Source organism: Chanos chanos, chromosome 4, assembly GCF_902362185.1.
Source record: "Chanos chanos chromosome 4, fChaCha1.1, whole genome shotgun sequence".
NCBI lineage: Eukaryota > Metazoa > Chordata > Actinopteri > Gonorynchiformes > Chanidae > Chanos > Chanos chanos.
Window position 1 is genome coordinate 18,081,303 of NC_044498.1, and position 15,875 is coordinate 18,097,177.

The 15,875-nt window shown below is 40.2% G+C and overlaps 1 protein-coding gene across 1 annotated transcript; it reads right to left on the bottom strand.

Annotated features, from left to right (window-relative positions):
• Positions 1 to 9,109: 9,109 nt before the first annotated feature.
• Positions 9,110 to 12,612, bottom strand: LOC115810214 (putative protein TPRXL). The gene is made up of 7 exons (XM_030772141.1): positions 12,489 to 12,612; positions 10,983 to 11,165; positions 10,696 to 10,828; positions 10,396 to 10,485; positions 10,236 to 10,270; positions 9,718 to 9,744; positions 9,110 to 9,387 (listed from the first exon to the last, which is right to left on the bottom strand). Exons 1-7 carry the CDS (start codon positions 12,610 to 12,612, stop codon positions 9,110 to 9,112), a joined length of 870 nt encoding a protein of 289 aa, XP_030628001.1.
• Between the last annotated feature and the right edge of the window lie 3,263 nt (positions 12,613 to 15,875).

The following is a 15,875-nucleotide window of genomic DNA, read 5'->3' on the forward strand; positions in this document are numbered from 1 at the left end:
TTTTTTAATCAACTAGAATATCAGAGAAATTGTCAAGTACACCCTGCTCTTCCATAAAATAAAACAAACAACTTACAGGCCCCAGGCATTTGACAGGAAACCATACCATTAAATAAGAAGACAGACAAATCAAAACAAGTCCATGATCTCTCAACAGTATTAAAGTAATAACAGGACTATGAAAGGTCTGTTGCACTTACACTACTATGGTCTGGTGTGGTTGCATTATTCAAAATCACATTAAGAGCCTTTGATGAGATTATCTACCATACTGTAATCAACAAGCTGCTCACTCAGCAACTCCCAGATGAAAACAACAGATAATGCCATGCAGGAATGAATGTTTGTTTGCACATTTTAAAATGCCAGTAGATTTAAAACTGCTCTAGACCTCAAATAAGTTAATTTACTTACCTGTGACACACACTGACCCCACACACTAATTACACAGGATAAATTCTGGAAAATTTTTCACAATTTAAACAACAAGTCTCTTTCAAGACACTCTATAATGCTAATATTATTATTCTTAATACATGTTAGTTATTTACTGACATTATTTATGGCACAGCTTGAGAGAGAAAGAGAACTGAACAGTGCTTTATAACTAACCTAGCACAGATCTGATTCCGCTGCAGACAGGATATCCCTGACCTCACCTCTGAATGAGAAATTACATATATGATCAGATTATGTTGATCTGTGAAATGATGTTTCTTCAGCGTGTCAATTCTCTCCAACACCAGATGTGTTTATCAGTGTATCACCATGGTGACAGCCAATGCTAACATAGTCACAAAGGGATCCACATCACTATGAATAACCAAAGGGAGAAAATGAGAGAGAGCATAGGTATACCAGATAAAGAAAGAGGGAGGGGGAGAGAGTAAAAATGCTACTATTGGTGGTGATAGTACTGTAATAATGATTGTAATGGTAGAATTAGTATTGTCTGTATTTTTCCTGTTAGGGAGTATTTATGCTTTGTTGATATTTATGATATTTACAGCTGATAGTATTTCAATGCCAATAAACCTCAACATTTGGCAAAGAGAGAGAGAGAGAAAGAGAGAGAGCGAGAGAGAGAGCGAAAGACAGAGAGAGGGAGACCAGTATAAGAAAGCAGTCACAGAGATCACCCCTCCCCCAACTGCGGTCTCTATCTCCCTCTCTCTCCAGCAGGTTAGTGCCTGGCTGCAGACTGCATTCTAATCCTTAAAGGGAAATACCTCCATTTGAGCCAAATCTAACTGAACCGCTACTACCACACAGCAGGGAGTTCAGCTCTGCCTTATACATTTACACCCAGCCAGAGAGAGAGGGAGAGGGAGAGAGAGGGAGAGAAGGAATAAGAGACTGAAGAGAATGACAGAAGGAGATAAAGAAAAAGAGAGGACCCAGGGACTGAAATAAGAGGCAGAAGCAGAGAGTAGAAATCTCATATGAAGGAAGGAGAGGGTGAAAACATGAATGACATGAGGTGGAATGGAGAAGGAAAGCATTCAGATAATAACAGAGACACAAAGAATACAGGAGTTACAGAGTGAGGGGAAGAGACATAGAGAGAGAGAGAGAGAGAGAGACAGAAGGCAAGAGAGAAAGGGCAAAAGAGAGAGAAGGATGTTGGTAAAAGCCGTGGGCAGCTGTCTCTGACGCTGATCTCTGCTCGGGTACACTGGAGCTTCTCCAAGGTTACAGACCCTGGAGGATTGTCCACAAATGGCAGTTCTATAAGCCAATCACAGCCCTAGACATCACCCCAAATCACGCCCCTCTGCAGCTTATTTGTCAGCCCAGTCTCTTGCAGGAGATGAAGACTCGGCCACTGTGTCAGCTGAGATCAGATTCAAAAAGCATTGCAGCACATGTTGTAGAGAGTGTGCATTCCCTGTATATCTGTCTGTATCTCCCTCACTCAAATACCTACACAGATCCATACAGGTTCATAACTGATACCTAACCTTTTATAGCTCTTTATACTAATTTTGCTTACTAATGCAACTGAGTGTGCAGATTTGACAGTAAAGTCAAATGCTGAATGAAATCTAAGGCAGAAAAGATAGAACATACTTTGTAATAATGAATTGCATCAAATTATTGGACCGTTTAGATTTGAGCCCAAACACAGTTCATCAAAAAGAGAAAAAAACATAATCCCACATCAAACATCGAAACAAACCAAAAATTCATAAATATATGTGCTGACCCACCCACTCCAATGTCCTCATTCAAACACACTAATGCTATTGAGATGTTGATATTATGAAGATGATGTTTCTACTGGGCTATCAAGGTATCCAGGGAAAACTAGTGTGGAAAGCTACCGCAAGTTGAGAAAATAACAGAAACCTCCTAAAGAGTTCTCAAAAGCTTAAAATTGCTCTAGCTCTCTGTTTGAGACCAGACTTGTTCCACAGGAAACCACAGCTACCTTCCTACATCACAGTGAGAAAGGGACACAGAGAGAGAGAGCTCTTACCCATACTCATCAACTGCATACATGGCCCGCACTGCGACCGAAAAGAGAAGCAGTGATGAGGTGATCCTTAATAAGATGAGAGGATGGGGGATGGAGGGGGGGGGGGGTGGAGGGAGGGAGGGAGGTGACAGTTGTGGCTGCAGATGACAGGAGTGAGGCACCACACCTCCTGCTCCTGATCTTAACACATACATTGATTCAGAGTGAGAGCAGCAGAGCAGGAAGGAGAGAAATGGAGAGAGACACGGGGGGGGGGGGGGGGGGGGGGGGGGGAGAGCTTAGGATCGTGTGACTCTGGCGGTCTCTTTGGCTCAGAACTCATCCTCTAACAGGATTGATGGAGAGATAACTGGCAGAAGGGCAGAATGGTGCCCACCAACACACTAAATGGATCTGTTTAATTACAGCCCTTTCTACAGGGATCTGACACTGGGAATATAACAAGACAGAGAGAGAGGGAGACGGAGAAAAGACATTCAAATGAAAGACAAAGAAAGAACTGGACATATTCTGTTTCTTTTATATATATATATATATATATATATATATATATATATATATATATATATGTATACACACACACACACACACACACACACACACACACACACACACACGTGTGTGTGTGTGTGTGTATATATATATATATATATATATAAATTGGTCCCCCTATACTTTTGTGAGAGATTATGGATTTTCTACCATAGTCATACATGAATGTCCATAGAAACAGCATGTCTGACTAAGCAGTGTGTGTGCTGGCATATATATACATAGACATCACCCCATATATATATATGTGTGTGTGTGCGTATATATATATATATATATGCACACACACACACACACACATATATATATATATATATATGTAAATATAGCGTGTGTGTGTGTGTGTGTGTGTGTGTGTGTATGCTCATGAGTAGATCTGTTAAAAAGTCCCACATGGACTCCAATGGATTCCAACAGAATACTAAAAACTTATATTAAATGGGAATTAAAAAAAACAAACAGTTTACAACCCTGAGGAGAACAGAGCACAAGTCATTCAAATCATTTTCTCCCCAGATACTGAGTGAGTGACACAGAAAACCACTGATCAAAGAGATCAATACCCATACAGCCAGATCAATATCCACTGAAGTGGGTTTGTAGGCTGCAGGCTTGTCGAAGCTTTCATTTTAATGGTATTTCAAATCCAGCCTTGCCAGTGCATTTGAGTGATCAGTGGATTCCTGTGGAGAGTGTGTTCAATTAAAATGATCACAGGTCAACTGACTATAATAATAGTATTCTTCCTAAACCTATGATTGCTATTATCACTTATATGACTATAATTGAACTCTAAATGCTCTCAGTTTTGAGTCTGGCAGCTCTGTTGAGTGTCCATATAACCAGTTGGAGCAACTTCTAAGGACACTGAATATTTACAGTAGAAGGATTTGACAGGAATATCAATTTGGAGCTGTGAGGCACAGTGCTGTCAGTATGTCTGTGATGGTAAGGGCAGTTACAGTCCACTAATGCTTGTAGTCTTTACATTTTCCTTAAAGCCTTTCATAGCAGTGCCCTCTTTTGGCTTGGAGGATAAACAACTTTTGAATATTACAGACTCCATGACATCAGACAGGAGGTGTCAAAGTCAGCTAATGAGTCAACCAAAACCAAACAAACAAACAAACAAACAAAAAAAACACATGCCCAGCACATCAGCTGATTGAACTATGTTGAAATTCATGGTGTCCCAGAGAATCAAATGATGATGTGAAAAATCTTTGGATTAGCATATTTGTTCTTTGAAAAATGTATAAAACTGAAAATACAGCAATGCTAAGAGGAAAAAGTCAGAGAGGAAAAGCAGGTCTTGCATCCATAAATACTGTTTACAAAAGCTCGTCTGCTTCTTCGCTAATCAGCATGCCAAAATTAGACTAAACAAACATACATAAATTTGGCAACGAACAAAATTCTCTCTCATTTTTACCCTCACATTTCTATATGGACAATAGATTGTGCTCACAGAAACAGGTCAGACAAGAGGAACACTAGTGACACATACAGGCCATTGCACAGATAAGCTCATGACAAAAGCAGGTCACACACACACACACACACACACACACACACACATACACACACACAACTGCATTATTCACTGTTATAACCAACACCATGGAGCTCTAAGTTTGCTAAAGGACAGACTGATGGATGGGAGTCAGAGAAGGCACAATGCCATCGTGGCATCAGGAGTGCTTCACGAAAGATTCAGTTTGATGGAGGGCTTTAATATGAGACACAAGCTGGTCATTTCTGGTGATTATTTTGCGTTAACCTGGTGATCATTGGCATCCTTCTTGCTTCTGCTATATCTCTGTATGACCTGCTGAGGCTGAAAGAACTGCTATGGTCAATTTTTCATAACTTTCATAAGCTTAATTTTATTTCCTTGACCATTCAGAATACTACAGATCTGTCATTTGTAATATGTTAGTGTGAGATCCTGCCGGTACTGAATTGGGTTTATGGCCACTGTGCCTGTGTGTGCTGGACAGTGACCAGCTCACTGGTCAGACACTGCGGGCGAAATTGGCCGCCTCCTCTTCTGCCCTTGGGGAAGCAGACGCTTCTCACGCTGACCAGTACACAACCTGCCAACAACAATTTTCTTCCCAGACCAAGATCCAGTACGGACCCAGTGTGGCCAATCACAGAGTTACAGGGGATCTAGGGGTACTGCCAAATCAAGGGAAAAGTTGTACGTTGCATTTCCTGCCAAGAAGTACTTTTGTCTACTCAGTACTCCTATGTGTCCTGGAATTTCACTGTAAAGGCTGTGACAGTTGGTTCGGGGATCAAGTCAAGACACTATACATAAAGTCTTGAACTAAGAGTTTCATACCAAGGGGTGCAAACCTTAACAACCAACACATGCAGATATCAGCGTTACAACGGAGGAGAGGCACTAGATGACAAATACAAGTCAACTGTTGTCAATAAACTGCGAATTAGATCACTGATCTTTGGTACTCCTTTATTAAAACAAAAAAGGCTGTTGACCTCAGCAATTTTACACCACACTATTATATACTTAGATTATATTGCATGAGAGCTGGGAGCCAGTCAGACTCATTTTACTTCATTCTGTATGTCTCTGTCATTGCTCTGTCTCCAGAGTCACAGAAAAGTAAAGCAAAGATGACAACAGTGTGGATCTGAAGGCTGCAGTGATGGAGAATGATTGAGAGATGTCCTACAATTGTTTTGCTAACTGCATAATCTTCACCAGTACTGCCCCTAATGGCTGAATCCAGACAAACTGTCACTTTTTTGTGATGTAGAGAATACAGAGCAGACCTGGGCCAAATCATCGCACATACAAATGCTCGGATGGAGCAGATCGTTACACAAACAAACATAGAAAGAAAAAATCAATCTGAAAAGGACTGGTAGAAGTATAACGTCCCAGTGTGATGAACAGGTTGAGAGGACCTTTACAGTGCGTAAAATGAATTAGGATTTCTAAAGAGCTCATGTTTAGGAGCTGTACAGCATTTTAACATGTACAATTACCACTACTCGTAGTTGAAAGTTGTAGACAAGTGTGATCATGAGAATCTCAGATATTAATTTGAAATCCAAGTTAATGATAAAGTACCTTTACACTTCTTTGAAAGTAGACAGTTGAATTCTGTATGTATACAAAACCTTACGGGACAACAAAACAACAAGTATTTTGACAAAAATCTCAACTCAGTTTTTAGTTTCTTAAATGAGCCTGCTTATGTTCTCGACTTAGCTATTTGTTTCTTTTGAAAATGAGCAGTACCTGCCGGCTGGAAGAACAGCAGAAAATTTTAAAAGCATCGCTAACAATATAAAGGGGAATTTGCTCCAATTCAGTGGAAATCGGTATCAGTCTATAATCCTCAGATACCATCTCACCAACCCTTTCTTGCATTTCACTAATGGATATGGTCTGAGTGAATGGCTTATATACGCAGTAATAACGGTGTTACACATGCCACACGTGCTGTCTGGTTTCTATGACAACAGCTCCTTTCTGCGCAGACCACTCCCTCATGGACGCATCATAGCACTGATGCAGAGCAGAGGACGTTTTTCCGTCTTGTGTGACAAACGTTTTCCCTTTTTCAATACAATGCCCTCCAAGTATGCCCTTGCTGGTGTAGAGTAACTAGGGCGCAACCGGTTAAATCTCAATCTCTCTCTCTCCTTCTCGCTCACTCGCTCGTTTTCTCATGCAGATGTTGACTTCTGCCCACCCGCCTCATAGGCCTTTATCAGGCTACCACCACAGGTACTCATGCCGGTCAAGCGGAATCATGCGTCTTTTCCTCAAATCCTTCAAAGAGACAGTGCATGGCACCCGCTCTGATGCTGTAACTATTTTACTCGATACCACGTACATGGTATTTTATAAATGGGGTTATGTGCGCTTGTATCCTACGAAAATCCTATAAAACGGTTCTCTAACGCATAGGCTGCAGCAGTCCTAGCGCTGATCATTGTGCATTCATAAACGCGGTGTCTGTCAGAGAACGCATGCTTTTGCTTACCTCATCTTTCTTCTCTCGTCCTCGTTATAATAAAGGAAGAATAATGACAATGTAGTGTCTGTTTTTTTCCGTGTGAGTCGTTCACACTATAACAGTTACATATAATGAATATTACTGTAATGTTTATCACTGTTACAAAGCAGCGATGCAACGAGAGGCTGTCAGGGATGTGCAGATGGCAGAAAATGCGACAAACGATTTGATCGGTCTTTTCTTGACTCTGAAACACTCTCCTATCTCTTTCTCTCCGTTTTTGATGTTCTTAATTCCATTTCACATCAATTCAGAACGCTGTCCTCCGGGAAAGACTGGACTTTGGGGCTGACAGCGGCTGCTGCGTTGCCATCTTTCCTTTACCACCACTGGGAGCACGGTGACGGCAGAGGGAGGAGGGAGGGGGAAGGGGGGGTGTCTACTAAAATATTCAGCACTGAGTCACTGTATCGTTGCTGTCCAGTGGCGCCCTCAGCGTTACAGTAAAAATGTAAAATGAACGCTGCACATACACCACTCCCCGTCCTCTTGTGATCTGGATTATGCTCTTCTGTGTCAAGCCCTCAGACATTTAAAAGTGCGTAATATGAATAAGTGTTCGGCATATTTCTTCACGTGTTTGACCATTACTCTCGATTTGATTTTCATTATATCCGTGGGATTATTCACAGCTGTAAGCATGCAGCGGAGAAGCTTAGTTTGTCATATTACAGAAATGCTGTATTCGAAAATGTTCTCAGTTGGCAATTTGAAAAAGAGGATGCTTGAGGCAATTTATCCCTGCACAGGACAGCTATAGCATATGGTTTAGAATCGTAGCGTTTACCCTCCAGAATCCATATTGCTGAAGAACAACTTTCTCTTGTTCTTCTGGGAATAGCATGTGAGCTGGTGCTGTAACAAAATACTAAGCCTGTGCAAAGCAGATGTCACATTTTCAGTGTGTACGTCAATGACAAATACAGACACTTTCTCCGCACTTTGGAGTCTCGTTATTTTACGTGATTAATCTCCTCACTAAACCAGCAGGTGCGGTCATTATATGGCACTCACTACCCTACGCAGCTCTTATTAGTGGTTTAACACATTTTCTAATTACTGAACAAAGACAGATATTTTTAGAAAACAAGAGATCTGTTAAATCCCTGTATCTTGTGACACAACACAACATATGAGAATCTAATATAACCCAACCACACTAAGCAAAAACTTATCTAACAAAATCAATTTAACCTGAAGGTGTACTGTAGCAGCTGATTCGGAATTGATTTTGCCAGTAGGGGGCAGTCACGTCCTGGGTAATGGTCCTGGACATGGAAATGGTTTCTAAACATCTTACACTATATTACATTCAAACTTTTTTGCACTTCTAAACAGCCTCTAGTTTGGCAAATTGATTATGCAGGAATGCGTGGCTGATAGGTTCGGGTGAACATATTCCCTTTGTGATTGTTTGCATGTTTGGACATATTTGATTATTGTGCAAGTGTTCTGGCGGATGGAGAATTCACAGAGACATTAAATGATGAGAAAACGTCAATGAACCGCAGAGTAATGACTCATGATATGTACACTCACCAAACTTAGACAAAAACGGAATTAACGACCTGTGCTTTCCAACAAGTAAACCCAACATGATAAAATCACTGAATCATGGAAGAGCGAAGAAAAGCTGGTGAATATAACAAAATAATTGGACCAGAATAGAGCTACCTGATGCTCCCTTTATTTCTTGCCTTTTAACAGCTTACCGCACTACAAAGATTAAAAGAGTTTAAAAGTATTTGTTAAGAAATATCAACAATTCTTACCATTGTTTAAAAAAAAATACAGTGGAAAGAAAGTGGAGAACCAAAGACCATCTGCTATCAGCTGGTTCAGTTCTCAGAACCATCAGTTGCTTACATTACAACAATGTTTCCTCTCCAAAACCTAAAAACCTAAACTTTTTCACTTCTAGCTTACATGTAATATTAAGCCAACTCTAGTGTAACATGTTGTTTTCAAAAATAAGTTTAACCATAGTTACATCATAACATGCAGTGTGAGGGTGTCATCTTCAATAGCAGATTTGGAAATACTGACTGGGTGACTTGACAGGACTCTTGTAGCTGGGGTTGTCCACAGGGGAAGATGGGCAACGACATGAGGTCTTCTGCATGAGCAGGGTGAATTCAGGGTTTTTTTGGACGGTTGCTTTGGTCTTATCAGACACTCCTTTAGTCTGAGAGGATCCACTGTTAGGGGGAGATGTGTTGGGCTGTATTGTTATGGCAACAGCTGGCTCAGAAGACCCAGTCCTTCTTGACAGGGGGCTCAGAAAGATCTGCATAGTCACTAAGTGAAGTTTGGAAATGGCGGTTTGAGCCCAAAGATGATAGATGGGGTAGAGGATGAGGAGGATGGATGGAGGAATAGATGTAGGGAGGGAAGTTGAAAAACAGAGATACAAGAGACAAAGCAAGGTAAGAAAAAGAACCAGTGAAGAAAGAGATTTAATAGAAGTTTATATACTGGAGAGATCACTACTTTTCATTGGTAATTCATCTGATCTGATACAGGCTACTGTAGGCTGCACTCTTCTGTTTGGGCTGTTTTTTCAGTTTGTGGGATTTTAGTAGTGAGATTTCTGCTTAAAAACAGCCACTAGTGTGGTGTGAGACCTACCTTTGCAATGAGTCACGCGGCGTGTCCCTGGAGGAGTCAAACAGATACAAAAAAGATGAGATAAGAATCATATAATCTCAACTAAATGTTTAATCTGTAGACAATAAATTAATTCTAAATTGTTGCAGTTGTAGGATATCACTCTTTTTCAAGCACTTTCTTAAGTTCATTTACTTTGATGAGAGTCACTTTGATCATATTAACATGGAAAAAAGTAGAATGCATAGAATATTCTTAGAGTTAATTTAACACTAGGAAATTTGTGAAGTCCACTAAATGAAGGATCTCAGGTATAAGCATTTTTAGACCTTTATATTTATATATTTAATTTAGTGGACTTCGCAAATTTCCTAATGTTAAATTAACTCTAAGAATATTCTATGTAATCCACTTTTTTCCATGTTAATATGATCAAAGTGACTTTCATCAAAGTAAATGAATATATATGTAATATATATGTATATATACACACACTCATATGGTAGATTATTACAGTCTATATAACATAATCCTTTTACCTGCCACATTAGAGCCTGTCTCCTTTGATTTGGTACTTTAAGGAGACAAAAGAGAACTTTGTTATTTGTCACTTTCACTACTACAGTAGGGGTTATACAGGGAGCATGTTTAAGTGGATGTGCAGCCAAATCTGATTATTTCTTAGTGGAGCAGTCTGACCTCTCCAACACTTTCCTACAGGTGGTGGTGGTGGTAGAAGTTCTTCCACTAGCAGACCCAGGACTGTCTTTTGCTTTCCCAACTGGGCTCCTGGAGAGGGACAAAAGGAAGAGGGGGGGAGAGAGAGAGAGAGAGAGAGAGAGAGAGAGAGAGAAACAGAGACAGAGACAGAGACAAAAGAAAGAATTCAGTATCACCTGTTTGGAGCTAACAAAAATACAGAAAACCCACAACAGGCTTAAGAATGAAACAGATTGATCAGCCCCTTTGACTGAGCGCAGTACAGTAAGCATGCAGTACCTTTTGCTGGTTGATGGGCTGTAGTTCCTGCTGGAGGTGGAGGGCACTGTGGTAGCCTTCCTCTGAGAGCCAGCTCCTGTACTACCGCTGGATGAGGGTCTTGGGGGAAGGGCCAAGGATACAGGCCTGGCCACTGGAAAGTAGGAGAGAAAGAGTATAGTATTGCTTAACTGGTGGCAAATATATTAAAAGCAGCAATGTCGCAACCTTCACATATACCATCCACTTATTATACTTGCAGTTTTTATGAATGTGAAATTTTGCGGGGTTTGTGTATGTTATTTTACCTTTTACAGGTCCTTTTTTGTGGAGGGCAGCAGTTTGTTCCTCTGAAATGTTGAGTCTCTTGAGCACGTCTGCCAGTGTTATTTTCAGCAGTTGAATCTCATCCTCCTGCATCTGTACACGCTGCTCCAGGTACGTGAGACGATCGGCCACGTCCATGCCGCTGTTGGCCGAGCTCCGATCATCTGGAAAACACGCACAAATGCCCACCTGCAACAGTCTCTCACAGAAATACACATTTAGAGCACTCACTCATTCACTCGCACATCGCCAAGCATTACTGGTAATCACAGGGCTGTTTGATGACCAGAGGAATTTGAGTCTAGGGGTCAACATCTCCAACCAATCCTCTTGTTAACATTAATGGTTGAATTATACATGTATCCTATGATGTATTCACTAGTTCAGCACATATCTTTACGCTGACATATAACACCCCTCCTGTCATCTTTATAATCTGAGATTAACACACAAACCCACTGATGGAGACTATGAAACAAAAAGATCAGAGTGAATGTCATGTATGTGAATGCAAAATCTGATTCTGATAGAAATTATGGAAATTTATCTGATATAAAGAAATATTATGTTTATTATTATATAACTGTGAAATGAGGCTATTTATATCAGCTTCTTTTGTTCTTTTTCACCCAAGTAATCCCAAGCAGGAAGTCTCTGACAGCTCGTCACAGCCCATATGGAGGCTGGGATTAAAATAGCAGTTAATCCCGGGACAGTAAAAGGGAATTAGCAAAGCTGTATCGTGTTGGAACCTAAAATACGCACAGTACTCACATCCCTCCTTGCCACTTTACGTAACAACTCTAACGTGACAACAAAAGAGATCAGACAACAAACAAACACAAGTGGATTCAATTTACAAAACCATAAAGTCACATGACAAGTTTTAAAACTTCAAATAATTAAAACTGGAAGGCAGAAAAATATGTTCCTTTCTACTATTTCACAAAACACAGTACACATCTCAATCCATCTGTCTAGACGCGATGATCAAATAGTCTGTAGCTCTGCAACCCTGCTAAAGTAGGACGGAAGCATCTGAGGAACTGGCTTTATCATTGTTCCTAATAGTGACAGATCTTTTGTATCTAAAAAACAGATTTTGGTGGAACAACTCAGGACAACACAACTTAGATGTACATATGTTTGTATGTATATTTATGTCTTGTTTTAATAATTCAGTAAGAGAAATCGCTCTCTCAACAGGTAGAGTTTCACCTGGTTTCACCACTTCTATGTGTTCAGTGTAACAATGCAAAAGAGGCTAGTTATTTTCTCACACAACGCCCACCTCTGTCCCAGCTCTTACTGTAACACCTTCATTACATTCAGTGAATTAACATACATTTCTCTGCAGCACTTGTTGAGAGTAGTTAGGAAAGTGGCAAGGTTGAGTGCAGACAGAGAACAGATATCACTCACTGGCCAGTCATGCGGAGAGGGTGCCAGAGTTTAGGAGAGAATGAGGACAAATGTAATTCACTGACCAGTCATAAAGTCCGTCTCAGGAGCAAGAAGAGGTTCGCTGTGGTAAGAAAGTCGAGATCCTCCACCTTCATGTGCCATGGCTCCACTGGACTCCGCCAGCTCCTCCATGTGCGTGTCTGCCATCCCTATGTCCTCTTCAGTGTGTGGGTGTGTTTGTTTGTGTGTGCAGAGAAGTGCTGTCTGAGCTGTATGATACACCACACCAGTGCACGCACCTCCCCTCTTTTATGACCTTCACAACGCTTTACCAGACGGACACTCTCTCTCTCTCTCTCTCTCTCTCTCTCTCACACACACACACACACACGGAGATTGAGGAGGATGATGTCATTAGAGCCTGATTACAGTTGGTGGTAAGCCATCTCCAGAGCTTGTCTTTGGGAGGAGGGTCTCTGTGTGTGCATGTGTGTTTATTTCACAAATTAGGGATGGGGGAAGTGCGTGTGTGTGAGTGGGCTGTTTGGTCAGTTCATGGAAATAAACACAAGACCTTGAGATGAATAGGATTTCTGTGTTTTACAATCTAGAAATTTTTTTTTGGTAAAAATTACTTAATTTCTCCATAAACATACACATTTACTAAAAGGAGACAAATTGTTCCAATTGAAGCTGACTAGAAGCCTCTTACAACACAAAAAGTTATGTAACATTTAACGTCAGTTCTCTTCATGGAAACCTATTCATTATTCATTTTGATAGAGGTAGGCCCAGATATCACAGAAATAGTTATTCAGAAGTTCTCAGAAAAACACATGAGAATAACAATGATAACAACAGCTCTGGTCTACCCTACATTACAGTTCTGTGCAAATATATGAAAATTCTCTGTATTATATATATGAAAGAACAGATTTGCAAGTTGCACTACTGCATTTCAACCAATGTACCTACACCTTAACTGCAGTGTACTAGTGTAAGCACAAAATTACTGTGAGAAAAATATATAGCGCGCTTGATTCGAATTCTAATTAATTGAATTACTAATTAAGGTGAATTCGATAACAAATATAGACTTTACATTTGGGAACAATGTAGTTTAAACACTTAAAACAATATCTGAAATGTATGTGGACACATGCATGCTGTAGTTGAAAAATAACAAGACATATGATCATGTTCTTAAAGTCCTCTGGGAGCAGCTCTTTATAAAGACTAGCTGAGAGACAAATGGTCACAATGCCACAATCAAGTCTGACACATTAATAAGACAAATGATGGGATGATCATCCGGAAAGATTACGAAGGAAACTAGATTACACTCAATTAAGCTGGGGAAATGAATTACTTTATTGCTTGACAGTCTGTTGAAGATTGAGTCGGTATGGGGCAGTGTAACAGATTCTTAAGTAGGCTCGATTTCTGTCTATCTTGCATTTAGTGGATTGATATACACAGGAAGATATTAGATATACACTTATGCCAAGCTTACCACACTGCACATAAGTCACGTAGTGTGTGTGTGAGAGAGAGAGAGCAAGAGAGAGAGAGAGAGAGGGAGAGAGAAAGAGAGATGGTTGCAACATGGCACTACTCTACACTTTGAAAATGAGCAAGCCACAAGTCAAGTCACATTCTCAATGCTAGTGTTAACCTGGCTTTTCTGACGGACGTCACCAGTAGAGTAGGTGATTTAGTGGAAGGAACTCCAGAACACATCAGTTCATTGACCATACTTACTTAATTTAATTGGTTTTGTGCTAGTGTTATTTTCACTCTGTAAGCCAAATCAACACAGGGTCAGTTCACACAACTGACTCCACTCAGCACTAGACAGTGTTAGACCATCAATATCGAAGGAGACACAAGTTGTTGCTCACTGGTTCATCCACACACACACACACACACACACACACACTCAGGCAGTCCTCTAATATCTGTAAAGAGGATCAGGGCTGAAAGCCGAGTCCACGTACAGCAGGTCAGAGAAATGACACAGAGCGCAATGAACGACTCAGGGCAGAAGGACACAGGGGTCAGGGGCGAGACCAAAGCAGAGTACACACAATAAAACAGCTCGGACTCTGTGTAGGGAAGACGCGCATCACTACAGATGACCCTGTGGGCTGGAGACAAGCCTGGAGTACCAGGCACCACACACATACTGTGCATAGACAGAAAACCACACTCCAGCGTAGGCAGCAGACAATATTACAGCCTGTAGAGCACATGGAATACATACACATGCAAAAAGATTTCTTTTCAAAGAGAGTGCAAGATAGACATTGTATTCTAAACACAGAATTGAGACAGCATGAAATATTCAGCACTTAGTGAACGTCTAAAAAAGATTGTGTTCATGGTAAGCCAATTTAAGCTTAACCACATCAAGAATGTCAGAGATGATTACTGCCACCTACTGACCAAATTTGGGAGCAGTGGTTATTCCTCAGAGGTAGGTTTAGCAGCCATTCAACAAATCACCATCCCATAAACAACTTTCTCGAAACTAGCAAATCATTGCAGTGCTGTGGAAAGATGTTAAAAAAAAAAGTCGTATGATATTTACAACATGCATATATGTTTCTAATCTGTAAAAATACATGACTGAAAGAAGATGATTCACATAAATAGCCGTTATTGCGGATAGAGATGGATGAACATTATCAGTTACAAAAAAGAAAGTAAAGATATCTATACTACAGTAATGTCCTTGTGATATTTAACCTGTTTTCTGCTAGTTATTTGAGATGTGGCAGCGGTGCAGTGTGCCATAAGCCTATATAGGTCTAGTGACAGACCAAAACAGGTAAATGTATGTCGATGAAAAGCCAATTCAAATGTATTTTTTCATAAACATTTTGGGTTTTAATACAGTTGGCCTTACTGACAATGCCTGTGTTCCACACAAAGAGAAGTATGCACAATGCAGTTTCTCGTGGCTTCATGACTGTGTGTAACAAAGTTGCATATAACAAATGCGTGTATTTTGATTTTTATACTCTTGAAAGAAAAAGAGACTCAGAGGAGGCAAACAAAGAAAACAACCTCAAACTGCTTTTTCACAAAAGACTTCAACTTTATAAATACTCTTTCATTGGAACAATAAACAGCAGGGATCCTTGCTTTTCATCAAAAAATAAAAGAAAGAAAACAGAAAAAAATTATGATAAAGCCACACAAATCATCTGATATAAACATATTTTCTTCTGTTCAAAATGACTTTTCCCCCCCAATCCCGCCTTCCCTCCCCCCAGCCCCTCTATTAAATATCAAAAAAGTTCATATGTATGCTAACACTAACACACAAATCAAAGTCTTAGTATCGGTCAGTTTTTGCTTGACTACCATGGCTCCTCATTTTTTTTTTTTTTTTTGTTGGTGTTTAGAGAAAGTTTATAAGAGATCCATTTCGGTCAACCTGAAAAATATACATTACTTGCCCCATG

Excerpts from the sequence above, each read along its gene's own strand:
- LOC115810214 (XM_030772141.1), bottom strand. The coding sequence starts at position 12,612 with ATGGCAGACACGCACATGGAGGAGCTGGCGGAGTCCAGTGGAGCCATG. Across the intron at positions 10,486-10,695 it reads AGCCCATCAACCAGCAAAAG|GAGCCCAGTTGGGAAAGCAA; the intron begins GTACTGCATGCT and ends GTCCCTCTCCAG. Across the intron at positions 9,745-10,235 it reads GACAGGCTCTAATGTGGCAG|GGACACGCCGCGTGACTCAT; the intron begins GTAAAAGGATTA and ends TGACTCCTCCAG.